The following is a 19298-nucleotide window of genomic DNA, read 5'->3' as shown; positions in this document are numbered from 1 at the left end:
ACAGCAGAGACTAAAGCATCACGCAGGGAATCCCAGGTTAGTTGTTAGCGATTTCTTCACCAGTCTGCTACTGAGTCCTGCTGCTGACTGCGGATTCAAACGTAATGCAAAAATATACGAACATACAAAAAAAGAGACCTGCACTCGACTTCAAACAGCATTGCAGAACTTAGATTATTCAATCTGTGCAGCAATGTGAAAATTAAAGTATACTCAAGTAGGACTAGTTGATTTGAAAATTTCCTGACTCTGAGTTATTCAAAAGCAGTTGAAAAATAAACTTAATGCTTAATCTGTTGTGTAAGCATAGGGAAAAAGCATATTACCAAACCATTCATCAAGCTAACACTTAAAGTACTTAAAGTCAACATGATAGGCATTATAACCCAGTTTACTTAATTGTATCCAGTGGGTGCTACAAAGCAAAATTAATCTTGACATACACTACTGTTTAAAAGTTTGGGGTCGGTATAATTTAAAGAAATGAAAACTTATTCAGCAAGGATGCATTAAATTGATCAAAAGTGACAGAAAATACATTTATAATGCTACAAAAATTTATATTCGAAATAAATGTGGTTCTTCTAAACTTTCAATTATCAAAACTGTCTATTATCCTAAAAAAACCTATTCAAAAACATTAAGAAACCGTTTTCAACATTGATAAAAAATAAATGTTTCTTAAGGAGCAAATCAGCATATTAAAATGATTTCTGAAGGATCATGTGACACTAAAGACTGGGGTAGTGATGCTGAAAATTCAGCTTTAAAACAGGAATAAATTACATTTTAAAATATAATAATAGAAAACAGCTATTTTGAATTGCAATATTTCACAATATTACGTTTTTCTTTTTTTCTTTTTTTCTACTTTTACAGATCAAATAAATGCAGCCTTAGAGAGCACACAAGACTTGTTCAAGAACAAAAAAAAATTAAAAACACAAATCCCAAACTTTTAAACAGCAGTGTAACTCATTTTTTACCAATGAACTTCCATCATATTCCAATTGCTTGTGACTCGTAGATAAACAACTGCACTCAAAAAGCATTTTTTTCCTGACAAAAGTCCCACAAAACCAGTCTTAAGTAGCACAGGTATAATTGTAGCAATAGCCAAAAATACATTGTATGGGTCAAAATGATCAATTTTTCTTTTACGCCAAAAAATCATTAGGATATTAAGTAAAGATCATGTTCCATGAAGATATTTTGTAAATTTTCTACCGTAAATATATCAAAACTTGTTTTTGATTAGTAATATGCATTGCTAAGAACTTCATTTGGACAACTTTAAAGGGGATTTTCTCAATATTTAGATTTTTTTGCACCCTCAGATTCCTGATTCTCAAATAGTTGTATCTCGGCCAAATATTGTCCCATCCTAACAAATCAATAGAAAGTTTATTTATTCAGCTTTGATGTATAAAAATGGCCTCTTACGACTGGTTTTGTGGTCTAAGGTCACAAATACTTTAGATCTGAGCATAACTAGAACAATTTATTTTCCAAAGATTTTATTCATTTCACTGAATTGACTTTAAAATGTTTTGTCGTTTAAACCCCTGGAACCCTGTATATTACATTACTCATTAAAAATTAAATCTTGTATTGCAAATGTTTTATAGCTTAATAATATTATACTACTTGGTTTCAGATATGGAATAAGTTTTGATGAAAAAAATACTTCATTTAATTAATGTGCCCAGAAAAACAATTCAGTAAACTGGGTCAGTTTGGATTTCATGTTGACTTTAACGGTTCATATCCACACATTGAACTCCAGCTACCCACTTCCCATGTTTACTCACCCGTGCTCTCTTCTCAGCCTCCAGTCTCTGCATAATTAGTGTGGTGTCTACATCTTCATCATCCTCCTCTTCCTCATCCTCCTCGTTCTGCTTGGACTCCTGCAGTCTCTTCTGGAACTGCCACTCCAGCATGAGTTTGCGCAGACGGTCGTTCTCCTCGGCCGTGCGTTCGGGTTTGGCCTGAAGATCCTGGATCTCCTTATCCAAGAGGTCCACGATGTGAAGCTGCTGCTGCTTCTCCAGTTTCTCGCGGGCGTCCCTCTTCCAGGGGTCGGGCGATAGGCTGTCGCTGGCGGACAGCTCCTCCTTGCTGATGGTGATGTATTGCAGGTCACGTCTTTCAATGGTGCGTGGCTGCTGCTGGGGCAAGAGGTCACGGATTACCGTGTCCTGTGGTGGCTGGCGGGGAAGGCTGGATAGCTTGTCGGGTCGAGCAGGTTGTGGTGGTGGCGGTTGGGCTGGCTGGACTGGAGGAAGGTATGGTTGGGGAACCTGCATGGGGGGCTGTTGATGGGGCATCTGTTGGTGCTGAGGGGCGGGCGGCAGCGGGCCGTGCTGGTTGTTGTGCATGACTGGTCCTGGAGGGTTGCGAATCTGCACCAGCTTCCTCTCCTGGTCTCTTCTCTTCCTGTCTCGCTCCTCTTCAAGCCTGGCCTTTTCCTTTTCATACCAGCGCTGCTGCTCCTCACGTTTCTTGCGGTCGGCTGTGGCCGCAGCAGCCGCTGCCTGTTGCTGTGTAGTAGAGGGCGGTGGAGGAAGTGGTAAGTCGGGTTGCGGCTCATAGTCGTAGTGTGCAGGTGGTGGAGGAGGAGGAGGTGGAAGATCTGAACGGGAGGGTTGCGAGACGCCCACAGGGCCAGAATGGGGTGCTATCGGGGTCTTCCAGCGGCCAGGGCCGCTCTTGTGATTGCCTTGCATCCTGGAGCCAGAAGACGATGAGAAGTTGAGGTGCTCTTGGCTGGAGGTGCTGGACTCCACCGAGGAGGACATCTGGTGGTTCCAGTGATCACCACCACCTCGTGGGTACTCGGCCTCACGCTGTTGCTGCTGCAGGTGCATCAGGTCTTCCTGGCGCAGGCGTTCACCTGGGTACCCACCTGGCATCTCGCTCAGCTCCTCCTGAGAGCGTGCAATCCGCTAGCAGGGGACAATGACACAGGAGTGAGACTCATATTTATGCAAAAATGTGACAGGTACACTACCAGCCAAAAGTTTTTGAACAGTAAGATTTTTAATGTCTATTTAAAGAAGTCTCTTCTGCTCACCAAGCCTGTTTATTTAGTCCGAAGTACAGCAAAAACACTAAACTTTTGAAATATTTTTACTATTTAAAATAACTGTTTTCTATTTGAATATATTTTAAAATGTAATTTATTCCTGTTTTCAAGGCTCAATTTTTAGCATCATTACTCCAGTCACATGATCCTTCAGAAATCATTCTAATATTCTGATTTGCTGCTCAAAAGAAAATGTATTAATATTATGTTGAAAACAGCTGAGCAGAGGTTTTCAGGTTTCTTTGATCAATAGAAAGTTCAGAAGAACAGCGTTTATCTGAAATAGAAATGTTTTGCAACACTATGAATGTTTTTATTATCATTTTTGATCAATTTAAAGCATCCTTGCTACATAAAAGTATTATTTTCTATAATTTCTTTCTCAAAACAAACAAACAAACAAACAAACAAATAAATAAATTATACTCACTGCAAGCTTTTGAATGGTATAGCGTTTACAATAGCTTTTTATTTCAGAAAAATGTTGATCTTTGGATCTTCCTATTCATAAAATAATCCTGAAAAAAATGTACTAAACTGTTTAAATACTGACAACAATAATAATAATAATGTTAATAAACATAATAAAAAATGTTTCTTGAACAGCAAATCAACATATTGTAATGATTTCTGAAGGATCATGAGACAACTGAAGTAATGATGCTGAAAATTCAGCTTTGATCAAAGGAATAAATTACATTTTCAAATATATTCAAATAGAAAGCAGTTATTTTAAATAACAAAAATATTTTAAAATTTTACTGTTTTTGCTGTACTTTTGATCACATAAATGCAGGTTTGGTGAGCAGAAGAGACTTCTTTAAAAACATTTAAAAAAATCTTACTGTTCAAAAACTTTTGACTGGTACATAACATTTCTGTTGCTCATAACCTTAAAAAGATTTGTTTTACAGACAAATTTAAATGAATTAATTTTTTTTATTCAAAATTTACAAAGAATTCAGTCCTTGGTAATGCTTAAATTGAAATTAAACAATTTAAAAAAATAAATACATCTGGAAAAAAACCTCAAATAACATTTTTGGCAAAGCATATTAGTACGCAATAATACACACTACCATTTAAAAACTTGGGGTCTGTAGTTTTTTTTTTTATATATATTTTTTCAAAGCAGTATCTTAGGCTCACAAAGCCTGTATTTACATGATAAAAATTCAGTAAACACTGTAATATTGTGAAATATTACTACAATTTAAAGTAATTGTTTACCATTTCAATATATCGTGAAATGCAATTTATTCCTGTGAAGCTAAGCTGAATTTTCATCAGTCATTACTTCAGTCTTCAGTATATTTTGTTAAAAACTTCAAAAACTGATTAAAAACTCCAAAAGATCAGCATTTATATGAAACAGAAATCTTCTGTAACATTATAAATGTCTTTTGTCACTTTTAATCAAATTAATTTATAAAAAAAAAAAAAAAAAAAAAACTTCTTACTGACCCCACACTTTTGAACGGTAGTGTATTATAACAGTATAAGACAATATACATTATATTAATAATGTATTATGTTAATAATATACACTACACGAACAATAAGTGTGTTAATGTTTGAAAAATTCTGTGGTACTGCCAGTGTTTTGAGTCGTGGTACGACAATGGCATCAGGACACCACATAGCACTCGTATGCATACTCTTCCTAAAAAGGCTAACCTGCATAGCCATGCTGTTGTTAGAGTGGTTATCCATAGGCGGGAGAGGCTCTGGTTCGTTGTTTTGCCAGGGCTGGCCGGGGCCCATCCTATCCTGAGATTTGGAGGCTGGGAAGGTGAAGTATTCCCTTGGGTAAGTCTGAGTGGGGATCGGATACGCCTCTGGACGGGGTGGAGAGGGCTCCTCCTGTGGGACAAACGGGGTAAAAACTGATTAGACTGAGCTGTGACAGTCTCTTTCCATCTCTTTTTAGTGTTTTATTGATTACAGAAACTAATCTGAGTTTGTATGCATGTGTATAAATCAAAGAGAAGCAAGGAATGTGGATCAAAGAGTGATTAGCCAATCAGACTGTGGTTACAGACATGATTAGGATTAATTGCAACAAGAGCACAACAAACAGTCACAAATCAGGCTTTTATTAGGCTTCTATTAGGCTGTGGTTTTAGAGACAAAAACATGAGTGTGTTTGGATTTGAGAGTTTCTGATAATTAAAAGCAGAGGTGGCTTTACTGAAGACGATATAACCGCATTACAACATGTGAAAGAGCATCAACTATTCTTATGTGCTTCTGGATATAAGGGAGCAACACACAAAACAGGTGGCACTACTAACCTAACTACATTTCAGTTGTGCATCATTAGCTCAGCAGTTTACAAAATTGTTTAGCTTCTCTAGCAATGAGTCATTTTTCCAATTGACTCTCTACCATGACAAAACGGTTCACTTTCAGGTTAGTTCAGAAGGTTCATTGCAATTTGTTCAAGTCACTCAACAGTGTTCCCAGAAGTCCAGTGAAGCGAATGTACATCCTCTTTATTCAAGCAAAATATATTTTTAGTCACACACTGCTATTTATAACTGGTTTCAATTGAGTTATAGAGTAAGTTGCTGTTATTGTCTCCTAAAACAGCTGTAGTGTAGCTGAAGTAGCCACTTTTTCTAATGACTTAGGAATTTATTCCTTTAAGAAGGAATTTTTTTAATTAAATTGTATGCACTGGTATTTGTTTGATCTGCTAAAAAGAACCAGCTCATAAGAGATTTGTTTGATTATCTGTTAAACTATTCTACCCTAGTAAAATAGTAATAGATTTCTAATGCATTTATTTTTAATACTAAGTATAGTTAAAGTCTATTAACATTAAACTTTATTTGGACTAATACTTGTGCACAATGCACATTTCTTAATATTAAGCCTAAAATATGTTTTAATGTCACTATTGTTGAGGATTGTATGATTTTTAAATAAAGTCTTGAAATGCAAAATATTTAAAGTGTACTGAAGTATACTTGCAATAGTGTCACTTTAGCACAATTAAATATACTTAAGTATATCTTTTGTTGGACTTTAGCACTACTTCTACACAATTAAAGTGCATTAGGTATAAAATTAGTTGTTCCAACTGAACAGACTTTAAGTATACCAGTTTAGTACACTAAAAGTACGATTGCAGGGTATTTGTATTAAGTGCATAATATGTAAATACACTTGTAGTATACACAGAAGGAAATAAATGCTTTACATTTTTTTTTACTAGGGTAGTCATGCTGTATTGTTTTGATTCACTAACAAGAACCAACTTATAAGACTCATCCGTTTGGAAAATGGTTGAACTATACTTTTCATACAGTATGTTTTTTAAATCATTAAAAAGAACCAGCTTTTAAAAGTCATTTGTTTGTGAATCAGTTAAACTACACTGGGCATGCTGTATGTTTCTGATTCAATAATAAGGAATCAATTCAAACAATTCATTTGTTTGAGAATCGTTTGGATTCTGCTTTGCACAAGGTACGTTATAAAAGCAATTAAAAAAAAAAAATCATTTGTTTAGGAACTGATTAAACTATACTGGTCATGCTGTATGTTTTGATTTGCCAAAAAATAAAACGAAGTCATAGGTCATAATTTGTTTGGGAATCGTTTATACTTTTCACATGGGAGGCAAGAAAAGACATGGAAGGTGAGAGCTCAAAAGACTTGTTTGTTCAGAAACATTGGAGTGTACTTCACATACTTCACACTATGTTTCCAATCCACCTGTTTGGTAAATGGTTGAACTATATTTTTCATGTGGTATACTTTTGAATTGTTAAAAAGGACCAGCTCATAAGAGTTATTTGTTCGTGAATCAGTCAAACTATACTGGCCATGCTGTATGTTTCTGATTCAGTAATAAGGAATCAACTCATATGATTCATTTGTTTGAGAATCAAATAGACTATACTTTTCACATGGTATGTCTTTAATGAATTTAGTAATAATTATTTGCCAAGAAAGAAACAAGTCATAAGACTGATTTGTTTGCGAATTGGTTATATTTTTCACACGGTAGGTTTATGATTTGCCAAAAAGAACCAACTCAAAAGACTCATTTGTTCAGAAACTGGTTGGAGTGTATTTTTCACACTGTATGTTTCCAACCCATCCATTTGGAAAATGGTTGAACTACACTTTTCATGTGGCATGCTTTTAAATTGTTAAAAAAAAACAGCTCATAGGAGTCATTTGTTTGTGAGTCGGTCAAACTACACTGGCCATGCTGTAAGTTTCTGATTCCAGAGAAGGAAGGAATGAACTCATACGATTCATCAGTCTGAGAACTGACTGGGCTGTACTTTTCACATGGTATGTTTTACATTAATTAAAAATTAATTTGTTTAGGAACTGGTTAAACTACACTGGTCATGCTGTATGTTTAGATTTGCCAAAAGAGAATCATAAGACTCATTTGTTTGGGAATCGGCTAGACTGTACTTTTCACATTGTAGGTTTATGATTTGCCAAAAAGAACAACTCAAAGTACTCATTGGAGTGTATTTTTCACACTGTGTGTTTCCAACCCATCCATTTGGAAAATAGTTGAACTATACTTTTCAAGTGGCATGCTTTTGAATTGTTAAAAAGAACCAGCTCATAAGAATAATTTGTTCTGGAATCAGACCATCTTTTCCACTTGGTAGGTTTTGGATTCAGTAAAAAGAATCGACTTATAAGACTTAATCATTCTGTAATTGGTTGACCTATACTTTCCACTAGGATTTTGATTCACTTCTTCACCGTATTTGTTCAGAAATGAGTTGGCCAACACAAGTCACACTGTAGATCCAATGGCAGTGTTGCTAAATAGCAGTGCTACAAGCACTTTTAATTCACTGAGTAAAGAGAGCTTCGGCACACATGTGCAACATTCATCTTAGAGGTGCTGATGATTGTGTGTACTCACATCAGGACAGAGGTTACCCGTCGAGACCGAAGTGATCTTTCCTGGAGCTCCTGGGTAAACAGGCTTCCCGCCTGGACTCTGAGCCTGGTCTTTAAGGAAAAAAGTACACATTATTAATATAATGTCAGCGCTTGAACCACACGGACAAATATGGCAAGCGTTTGAAGTGGCACACTTACTAGCCACATTTGGGCTGGAGCGGTGATCTGCACGGTTCTTCAACAACCTGTCCTCCTTCTTTGGTTCAGGATAGGTGTCCCACGTGCCCTGGGGGCTCTCAGGCGAGCCGTTCTGCACAGAATTATTATAGAGCTCAAAGCCCTCGCTCTTTGGTCTCATCTTTCCCTTGTCTCCACGTCCACGGTCTGATGCTGCAGAGATAAAAAAAAAAAGATGCTTAAACGAGACTGGGAAAGTGTCCATCTCTCTGTAATGGGATAAATCACCCACAGTGCACCAAATCAGAAACATTACCAAAAACATGTCAAAAGCATTTAGATTTAACACAACTATTGAACTGTTTCGTGTGACTGGGAACGCTGCGGGTGCCAGATCCACCACATTTCCACCTCTTTAAGGAATTAGTCACGCTAGCACGCTGTGCGGCAGCCGCTGATATTTAAGCGGAACACTGCAGCCTGCGAGTTTTAAATAAATATCCATGCCGCATTTGCTTACCACGGGGCATCATGGGGGACGGCTGGTTGAGGAGCGTGGCCAGACCATGGTAAATAGCTCCCTGTTTGGCCACCTCGAGCGTTACGACCGAACCGGTTCTTGTCATCAATTCCGCCGCCCTACAAAACATAGACATGTTTGAGTGAAACACACAAAACTGCAGACTACGATGAATGAATTTCACATTCAAAGCATTACTTGTCCAATCCCATGAGAGATTATTCAAAGAGACTAATCTCATAGTATGTCTGTTTGGATTTGCCGTCGACTAACTGTAAACAAAAAGACGAAGGCTGGAACGAATCCCAAAGGCAACTCAAGTTGTGTCCATTCACAAGTGTTTCTAACCATATGCTTCTCATTTAAGTCAAATCCACAGATTTAGGAATTTCATCAATTCCACCACATCTCAATACTACAAGCAAGATGCATAAATGCAATTTTTCTGACGTTTTTTTAAGCTGTTTTGACTTTGCAAACAAAAGATGCTTTGTACTGCACAGCTTAATGGCTGAAAACTAGGAATAATGATGCCTGCAAGTTAAATCCAGGATAATTACATCACAAACCACTGCGTCAGAAATTTAATTTCCCGATGAGAGAGTAACATTCGTCGCTTTTCAGGACCATTTCTTATTTTAAAGAGTGCATATTTTTGTAAAAGCATATAAAAAATTTTTACTATGCCAAATAATTCAATAATGAGACCCAGAACATTCAATTTTATTGCCATTTTAGTGGCATTTTTGCCTGAGTGCGTTCTAAAGACCGAGAGACGTGAGTCATTTTTTGTTCTTATGCCACTTAATTGTGTATATTAAGAAACAGTCCTTGGTTATGTGATGTAATGAAATGGTTTTAGCGTGCAATCCTTTTGTTTATTTAACTGAGATGCTCATCATCTTCGACATAGCCGGATATTGCATGCTTTACCTGTAAGTCCATTTCAAATTTAGTAAAATCCTATTGTACAGACGTCATTATTAAAGGTCTAAATGCTAGAGAATTACCTCTCCTGCGAGAGGCCGACCAGACTTCGTCCATCCACGCTGAGCAACTGGTCTCCGGCAGCCAGACGGCCATCCTAAAGAGAAGCATTTAAAAACAAGACTCTAACAGTTATAAAGAAAAAAGTATGCTTTTTACAGATTTTACAGCTTCAACTCCAAATAAAGCACTAAATACTACCAATAACACTAGTAAGTATGAAAAAAAATAAAAATAAAAAAATCATCACACTTTACAATATAATCCAAACTGAACTTACCATGTCTGCCGCACCTCCTTTGACAACAGACTTGATGTAAATACCAAGTTTGTCCTGTCCGGCACCCTAAAAAACACAAAAGAGAGAGCAAAACAGTTTATTAGCACTCTGAGAAACATCTAAATGTCATTTACAGGCTCCACTAGTTCCGCTGTGGAAACTGCTGGACGAAGAAACCAGGCGTTCATTCATAAAAGGCTATAAATCTGGAGCTGGCAGTGAAGACATTCATATAAATAAATTCATTCATAAATTCAGACCAGATCTGAAGTAGTTCTTGTTCAGACTAGCCATGTTTAACCATCTTGAAATTCTTCATCTTATATCCTGGGTCAGAGGTCATCATCCGACACGGGCCATCTGGTTGCTAAAACTGTGCACCCATTGAGATATCAGCTCGACCTCAACGCCATTGCATGCTAGAGAAGCATCTTTCAAAATAAAATCTAGTAATTATCTAATATAATAGGATAAAATGATGCATTCATTGAAGCACTTCCTGCAGAGTTTAAATGGTCAAGTTTCAACACTCGAACATAACATTTCTAACACGTAATGCTCCATAACTGTGAGTTAAATGGTCTGTTCAAAGCTTTAAGCTGACGGAGCGCCAGTGACATGAGCTTTGAAGAGGTTTGTTTAAAGACTGCGGTTTCAAGTTAGTATCATTTGTTTTTTCCGATGGCTGGATTTGCTACTTGAGCAAGCAAGTACCCAAAATCCCCTGGCTGCTGCCAGCGCTTCTATTTGAGGGGGATCATGCTAAAAATTAACTTTAAAAATGTGAGGTCTGTATTACATTCCCAGCCATCTCAGCTATTTTCTCATACAGAAACACATACTGCAAATACCCATTCACCTGACAGATCTGAAAAACACTCACATCTGCACAAATATAGCAAAAACAAGCACTGTGAACTAAATGCTATTTTTTGTCTTAAGAATAGTTTAAAAAAAAAAAAAAAAAAAGAGAACATTTACTACTTTATTCTTTGTGTATATCTGAATTAACAATAAACACATAAAACTAGGGAAACAGTTGTTTCAACAAAATTTTAAGTTTAGTCAACATAAAGCAACATAAAGTGTTAAGTTGTACTACATGAAAACATGGATATTTGAGTTGAGTAAACGTAAAATTAAGGCAGCACGAACACTTCTTTTTTTAAGTTGAAATTTTTTTTTTACGTTTTTTTTTTTTTTTTTTTTTTTACAGTGTAGTTTTAATTCCGTAGGAATTAACACTGTTGGTCTACTTCTAATGATATGAAAGTAAAATAGACAAATAACATTTAGACTATTTCTGATTAAATAAAGCCGTAATTGATGTCATAAAATCATGAGTATGTTTTCATTTCAGAGGCTATAGCTTACATGATTAAAAAACAAAAAACAAAAACAAAACAAAAAACACAAACATTACACTTGTAAATTAAATAATTTTATATATACTGATTTATTCATTAATTAAAAAAAAATTAATTTTTTTTTTATTTAAAAAAAAAAAAAAGCGCTCTTAAAAACAATTTCAGAATTTATACAAACTCTTTTGCTTTAGACCATCTACAAATGTTAAATCTTCAACTAAATGTCAAGGTTACAACTGCATTTTTCTGAAGAAAAAAAAAAATGCAGCCATTGATATATATATATATATATATATATATATATATATATTGTATTTATAGTTATTTTCAAAGCTTCAATGTACCATCATTATAAAAGAATTAAATTTTTTTTTTTTTTTTTTAATTTAATTCCAACAAATAAGTTCTTGTTAAAAACAAAAAAAACAAAACAAAAAAACAAACAAACAAAAAAAAACAATTTTCTTATAATATCTGAACAGGAGAGAGACTTGATATTGTTTCCAAACAAAAGGAAATATATTGGTATTGGCATCAGCTTTTGGCCAAAACAATTTGAGAAATATTGGCAAAAATCCTATATCGTGCATCCCTACATAAAACACACAAAAAACAATGAAGTTTTGATGTGAAACCTAGTGGAAAGTGTCTAGAGGCACCATGTTTGAATATGAGCACAATTTTAGATATTTTAACCTAACAAATATCTGTTGTTGTACTGAAACCTATCCTATGACTGACAAGACCTAACAAAAGTGTAGAGTCAGTAAGATTTTGTTTTTGCTTTTTTTGTTCCAAAAGTGGCTCAGCTTTACATCAGCAATAAATTATATTTTATAATATATTAACATACATAAAGTTACCTTAAATTGCAATAATATTGTGCAATATAACTGTTTTTACTGCGTTTCTAATCAAATAAATGCAGCCTTGGTAAGCATTAGAGACTTCTTTCAAAAACATTTGAACAGTTCTATATATTCGTGCACAAATCATGTGGACTACTTTAAACCACTTTAACTGCATTTTACCCAGTTCTGGACCTTGACAAACCCAGTCCCCATCCACTTTCATTGTACAAAAAATATCTAAATAACTGCACTTCTGTTAAATGGAAAAAATAAAGAACTGTTCCTGTGTTTTAGCAGCCTCATATGAACTCTTTCAACAGTAAAGTATGCATTTCTGAATTCCAGGGCCAGATCTCTAAAAGCCCATGCCATACTCCAAATGATGCTTTCATGGTCATAACAAACCATTTACTAAATGGCACGCCACCCAAGTCCACAACAGTCCCCATGCAGGAGCAACTTGAGCCCGCTGGATCTGGTTTTTCCTCTGGTTTATGAAAAAACAATGCTGATCAACACAAGACTGACACAAGTTCTCTGAAAAGAAACCACAAATGTCAGTGACAATCTACCTTATGGAGGAAAGCTTAAACTGAACCTTTTCTTGCTGTCAGTGGAGTAAGATGCCTATTGGATTCAATTGGTGAAGTTACACTTACTAGGTGGCTCATTCTGAAATAGTTTCTCAAATAGTTTTATTAGACAATAATGATATGTGAAAACTCCACTGGTTTGGTTATCACTTGATTTGATTGGTATGTGTACTACATTGCTCATAAGCACTTCACGTCTTGCCTATAATAGCGTAAAGTCTTAATGAAGCTGACCAGAAGCAATGGATCGGGAAACCCAGTAACAGAATCTGCCTGGGAAACAACAACGTCTTTTATTCTGCCCTCTGAAATAAAGCCAATGTTAGCCACAGACCCCCATAACCCACTCACATTACACTGGCATAAACACACCCTACAATTCAAACACAGCCGTAACATGAACACCACACAAATATCACTCAGAAATCTCAGCTAACATTCATGACTTAACCACAAAAATAAGAAAAATATCAACATGCATTGCTAACAGGCCTCTAAAACGACTGAGGTCATGCCAGTTATAAAGCAATTGGCTAAACTGAATTTTAACATTCTTTACAGTCTAAAAAAGGAACAAGAACCAAAAAAACTACACTATTAATGCAAGGGTGCGGTCACCACAAACAGATTGAGCAATCTGTATGCAAATCACATTCAAAGAAGCAAGGATACCATGCAGTAACACAACAAATATGCTACAAAATGCTACGGCGAGAACAGGTGTTCAAATGAGGAAAACAGTAATGGAAAAAAACGCAATAAGAAATCATCTTGTGGTGTAGATGAGTGAAAACAACCTACCGCTACTTGCCCTGGCTTGGAACAGCACAAATAACTTCTATCCTCTATGTTGTGAGGGCGATATGACATGATCTTGGACAATGGCCCCTCCTCATAGGGAGTATACACAACAAACGGGGTGGGGGTGTTCCAAAGGATCGACAGAAAGAGTAACCAAGTTTTGAAAAGCTGCATAAAACTTCAGTATACTAAGTTACAACAAAGTGAAAATTTGAAGTACTAAAATTACAGTCAAGTTACCATTTTTAAAATGTGACGTGTCGTGCTCTTTAACGTTCTAACTGAAAATAAAAGATGTCGTGGCATCAAACCCCCTCATAAAAGAAGAAAGCCATTGTTTTTACAACGGTGACAACAGCAAAGTATGTCAAATATATATAGCGCCATAGACTCTTTGAAATATGTGTTTTACACACGGTCCGTTATTGTGGGGACATTTCCACGTCCCTAAACATGACGGGGCAGAAAACGACACGTGATTGGTTGCTTCACCTGTCAGTCATATGGCCACTTGGGCGGTCCTTGGTCCTGTCTGCCGTCAATCTGAAGGTCTGGCAATGCAAGACTAAACAAAAAGTAGCTTTAACTTTATTGAAGCTAAGGAGACAATTTAATTATTGGTTTAACAAATGGTATCACTTTTGCAATAGCTGCAAAAATAAAATCCAGAAATTCCAGAAACCCTGAACTAACAATGAACTAGCATGAATTACCAATGAAGAGTATATATAAATATTACTGTATTTACAGATGTAATAAATAAAATAGAACTGTTTTAATTATTAATTTACATTAATTCTTGTATTGATATTTAATATTTGAAAAATAATTTACCAAATAATAAAATATGAATATTTATATACTATTGTTTAATAATTCAGTTAGTAAGGTCACAATACTTTATACTGCACATTTTAATTTTCATTTAATATTAATTTATATAAAAATCATTAAACTATTTTCACTCAGAAATGGCAAGTAACACTTTTTCTGAAGTACAAATTTTAAAGTAGAAAATCTGAGATAGTATTTTCTTGTAAAACCAACAATCTTAATAAATAAATACAAAAAAAAGAAAAAACAAATCAGTATAATAATCAAACTCCAATAATCTTTATTTGAAAAACAAAACAAAAAAATCAGTGTAGATAAATGTTGTAAATGTGTTGTTCATTGTTAGTTTGTGATGCCTAATGCATTCTGCTATGTTAATAAATTTAACTATATTGTAAAGTGTTACCACTCAATGTAAAATGTGTTGTGTCTATTTATGCTAGGTATTGAATATGTTCTAATTAGTGTGACTGTCACTTTGTACTACGATTTATAATAGATAGATTTGCTTTTCATTGTCAGTGACACCACACAAAAATAAATAAATAAATAAAACACACTATCATCAGCCAAAAATTCTGTGTATGCCATTTCACAAGAGGCATTAAGGCCTGCAACACATTGACATAATACCTAATGCAACGCACAGTAAAAGACTGAAGTACAGATATTCGCATCTGCTGTAAGGCCTGAACTTGTCTGAATCCTAAGGGAGATACATGCCGCCTGGTAAAGCCCAAAAGCTCTCTGATTAGACTTTGAAAGCACGTATTACGCTGTGATGAGAAACAACCATTCAAAAACCAGTCTCTCCACATTAAAGAGTGAACCTGCGGTGAAAGACACATGAGAAGCCCTGAGGCTGAGTTCTGAGGCGGGGCGGTTTCCATGCCGTCTAAACACAACCGATGCAGGAGGCTCGTGCAGACCTAGTGGGAGAGCAACTAAGCTGACCTTTCCTCAGGAAACATGGGTTAAACTAGCTTTGATCAAAGCTGAAAACCTGGCGCACAGAACATGAAACGGAGTGAGGTCTATAAAAGCCACTGATAAAAAACAGATGCATGTTAACAAGAGAACTAATTGCTGCTGTTTTTAAAGCAAGGGTGAGGTGATAACAGAACAGAGTTCATTACTGTGCTGGAAGGCTAAAGAATATGGATAAGGCTCTTTTCTTTCTGAAAGAAACAGCTTTATAACTAGAATGCAAATCTAAAGAAGAACACTTAAAATTTACAAAGCTTTCTTCCAAAGTTTACATCCTTTGACAACAAAACAGTCATTGGCAGAGCACTCAAAACACTTCACGCAAGTACACAAGCCCAAAATTTAATTTAACATGTTGCTGCAATCCAAAATGAGAACATTATTTGTAAAACACAAATATTTACAGTTACATTCTCAGTGTTGCTGTAAGGTGGGCGCTAACAATAACTGTCTTCTGTGGTCACTATTAATGGCATTTTGATTGAAATTAAAATATTTTGAAATTAAAAAAAAAAAAATGAAATTTATATAACTTAAGACTAAATATAAATGTTAGCTTTAGATCTGAAGGTTTATAAGCCTTACAGACAGTATTATAAATATAATGATAGACAAAGATAGACAAACAGATCTATAGACAAAAAAGACAGACTGACACAACAAGATGAAACAACAGATAGAGAACGAAAGACATAAGACAAATAGATAGACAAAAAGACAGAAAGATAAAATGACAGACATAACAGAAATATATAAATGATAAGACAGAGAGAGAGATGTACACTATCAGTCAGATGCTTTTAAAGAGTAAAATTTAAAGAGTAAAAGTCTCGCCAAGCCTACATTTATTTAATCCAAAGCACAGCAAAAACAGTACACGTTTGAAATATTTTTATTATTTAAAATAACTGTTTATTATTTGAACACATTTTAAATGTAATTTATTCCTTTGATTTCAAAGCTGAATTTTTAGCATCATTACTCCAGTCACAAGATTCTTTAGAAATTATTTTAATATTCTGATTTGCTGTTTATTATTATCTAATTTTTTTTTATTATTATTATGATGTTGAAAACAGCCAAGTGGAATTTTTTTCAAGTTTCTTTGATGAATGGGAAGTTCAGAAGAACAGCTTTTTTCCAAAATATAATTTTTTTTTGTAACATTATAAATGTTTTTATCATCATCTTTTGATCAGTTTAAAGCATCCTTGCTAAATAAAAGTATAAATAAAAAGTATAAGAAATTAATAAATGTATAAATTGCAATAATTTCTTCCCCTCAAATCTTAAATAGTAATAATAAAAATAAAAATGTTTCCTGAACAGCAAATCAGCATATTAGAATGATTTCTGAAGGATCATGTGACACTGAAGACTGGAGTAATGGCTGCTGAAAATTCAGCTTTAATCACAGGAATTAATTACATTTTAAAATATATTCAAATAGAAAGCAGTTATTTTAAATAATAAAAATATTTCTCAAAATTACTGCTTTCACTGTATTTTAGATCAATAAATGCAGGTTTTGTGATTAGAAGAGCCTCGTTTAAAAAATAAATAAATAAAAAAATCTTACTGTTCAAAAGCTGTTGATAGATAGATATACATATAGATAGATAGATAGATAGAAAGATAGATAGATAGATAGATAGATAGATAAATAGATAGATAAATAGATAGATAAATAGATAGATAGATACTCTTGTCCAATTAAATGAATAGGTCATGTGTTACTAACAACAAAACCTTTACAACAAAAGTTTAACACCCATTGCGTAGGTGTGCATGTCACTGAACGTGTGGTGTGGGATTGTATTCTAGGTGTGGTTGTTTTTACGCTCATCTTTTCAGGAACATTGCCAGGAACACAGCTCAAAGACAATTATAATGTCTGTGCAACTAATAGACGTCTTTGGCATATGAGCATGTGAACACATCTTGTGTTGTAAATAATATTTTACCAAAGCTAAATACCTCATATGCAAAAATAGAAACCGTTATCCCTGCAGGCTTCTTCACAGGAGCAGGTTATTTGCCTTTCAGTGCACCAGAGGGTAAAAGTCAGTGAACTTGGGGACAAACTGAGTTTGTTTACTTGAGGCCTAGCACTGGCTACAAGAACTTCTTTGCTGTCTGGCATAGTCGGCATGCAAAAATATGCTTGCATCTGCAGTGCAGACATTAGACATTAACAGGAAGGTGTTGCAGTCTAAAGGTGTTCACTGATAACAGTACTTGGAGCAGATGCTCAAACCACAGAACTCCAGTTTCCTTTGAAGGTCCTAAAACCACATGGAAGCAAGCAAACAAAGTCTACAGCTTCGAGGTCCCACCCTGACGCTTCCTGTGCACGGAAAAGCTTCCCAAACCTGCCGATGCAAATACAGGAAATTTGAAGCCCAGCTTAGGCAAGATGAGTGCCTTGCAACAGAGGTGGAATTGAACATCAGTCTTCAGTCTCAAAACACTTGTGGTGTAGTCTCTGGGGACTCGTATGCCAAACACACAGCTTCCTGTTAAAGGCTTACGGTTGTAGATGTGATTGGTGAATGAAGCCTTCAGGGAGCTGCACGTGTAGGCATAAACGATCTAGTGTAATTTGTTAACAGCCCCAGGGAGTCAAAGCAGTGTCTGACCTCTGACCGAGACAGTGGAGTCCACGGTGCACTAGGAAAACAGAAAATACATCTATTCACTGAAACCTGACACGCCACCATCATTTCCTGCCCCGATTAATCACCCACAACAAACACAGCAGTCAGAGAAAAAAGCAGCCAGGACAGTAGTTTGCTCCTGAACGTAGCCGGTCCTTACCGTCACGTCTAGACGGATGGAAGACAGATGGACCGCTGAGGCCGTCAAGCTAATGGTGGGTGCAAAATATCATGACTAACACAAGAGGCTTTCAATAATGAGCTGCTTTCAGCCGACGGTCTTCATCACGTCTGAGTGGCCTCCATTCCGGCTCTAATGATCTGCAGACTCTCGGGCTGCTTGCTTCAGTAAGGAAAGACCAAACAAAGAAGTCTGTCTTCCTTCACGGTCCTCTGGCGGTGCGTTTAGAAGACAGCTCCGTTTTTGGACACATAGGAAAACGTCTCTCCTAGGAATCTTTTATTGTAAAGGGACAGACTTAGAGTTGAAGTCAAAAGTTTACATACACCTTGCAGAATCTTCAAAATGTTAATTATTTACCAAAATAAGAGGGATCATACAAAATGCATGTTATTTTTTATTTAGTACTGACCTGAATAAGCTATTTCACATAAAAGATATTTACATGTAGTCTACAAGAGAAAATAATAGATGAACTTTTTGAAAAAGTTTACATACACTTAATTCTTAATACTGTTGTTACCTGAATGATCCACAGCTGTGTTTTTTTTGTTTAGTGATAGTTGTTCGTGAGACCCTTGTTTGTCCTGAACAGTTAAACTGCCTGCTGTTCTTCAGAAAAGTCCTTCAAGACCCACAGATTCTTTAATTTTCAGCATTTTTGTGTATTTGAACCCTCTTCAGCAATGACTGTATGTTTTTGAAATCCATCTTTTCAAAAACTGAGGGACTCGTCTGCACAATTATTACAGAAGGTTCAAACGTTCACTGATGCTTCAGAAGGAAAAACAATGCATTAGAACCTGGGGGTGAAAACTTTTAAACGGAATGAGGATGTGTACATTTTTCTTATTTTGCGTAAATATCATATATTTTTTTAATTTAGCACTGCCCTTCAGAAGCTACAGAAGATAATTACATGCCCACCAGAAGACAAAATAAGTTAAATTTACTCTGATCTTAAAATGCAAAAAGTTTTCACCCCCCCGGCTCTTAATGCACTGTGTTTCCTTCTGAAGCATCAGTGAGCGTTTGAACCTTCTGTAATAGTTGCATATGAGTCCCTCAGTTGTACTTAGTGTGAA

The 19298-nt window shown here is 35.6% G+C and overlaps 1 protein-coding gene across 1 annotated transcript in view; it reads right to left on the bottom strand.

Moving 5' to 3' along the window:
* The window catches only part of afdna (afadin, adherens junction formation factor a), a 134888-nt gene that overhangs the window by 18931 nt on the left and 96659 nt on the right, over nucleotides 1-19298 (bottom strand). The window contains 7 exon segments of the mRNA XM_051092171.1: nucleotides 1812-2948; nucleotides 4766-4951; nucleotides 7998-8086; nucleotides 8177-8368; nucleotides 8676-8794; nucleotides 9686-9759; nucleotides 9943-10008. Coding sequence (XP_050948128.1) covers nucleotides 1812-2948; nucleotides 4766-4951; nucleotides 7998-8086; nucleotides 8177-8368; nucleotides 8676-8794; nucleotides 9686-9759; nucleotides 9943-10008 — 1863 coding nt within the window.

The sequence above is a fragment of the Labeo rohita genome, chromosome 20, assembly GCF_022985175.1.
Source record: "Labeo rohita strain BAU-BD-2019 chromosome 20, IGBB_LRoh.1.0, whole genome shotgun sequence".
In the NCBI taxonomy this organism is placed as follows: Eukaryota; Metazoa; Chordata; class Actinopteri; order Cypriniformes; family Cyprinidae; genus Labeo; species Labeo rohita.
The sequence above is the reverse complement of the archived record's forward strand: the minus strand, read 5'-3'. Positions and strand labels throughout refer to the sequence as shown.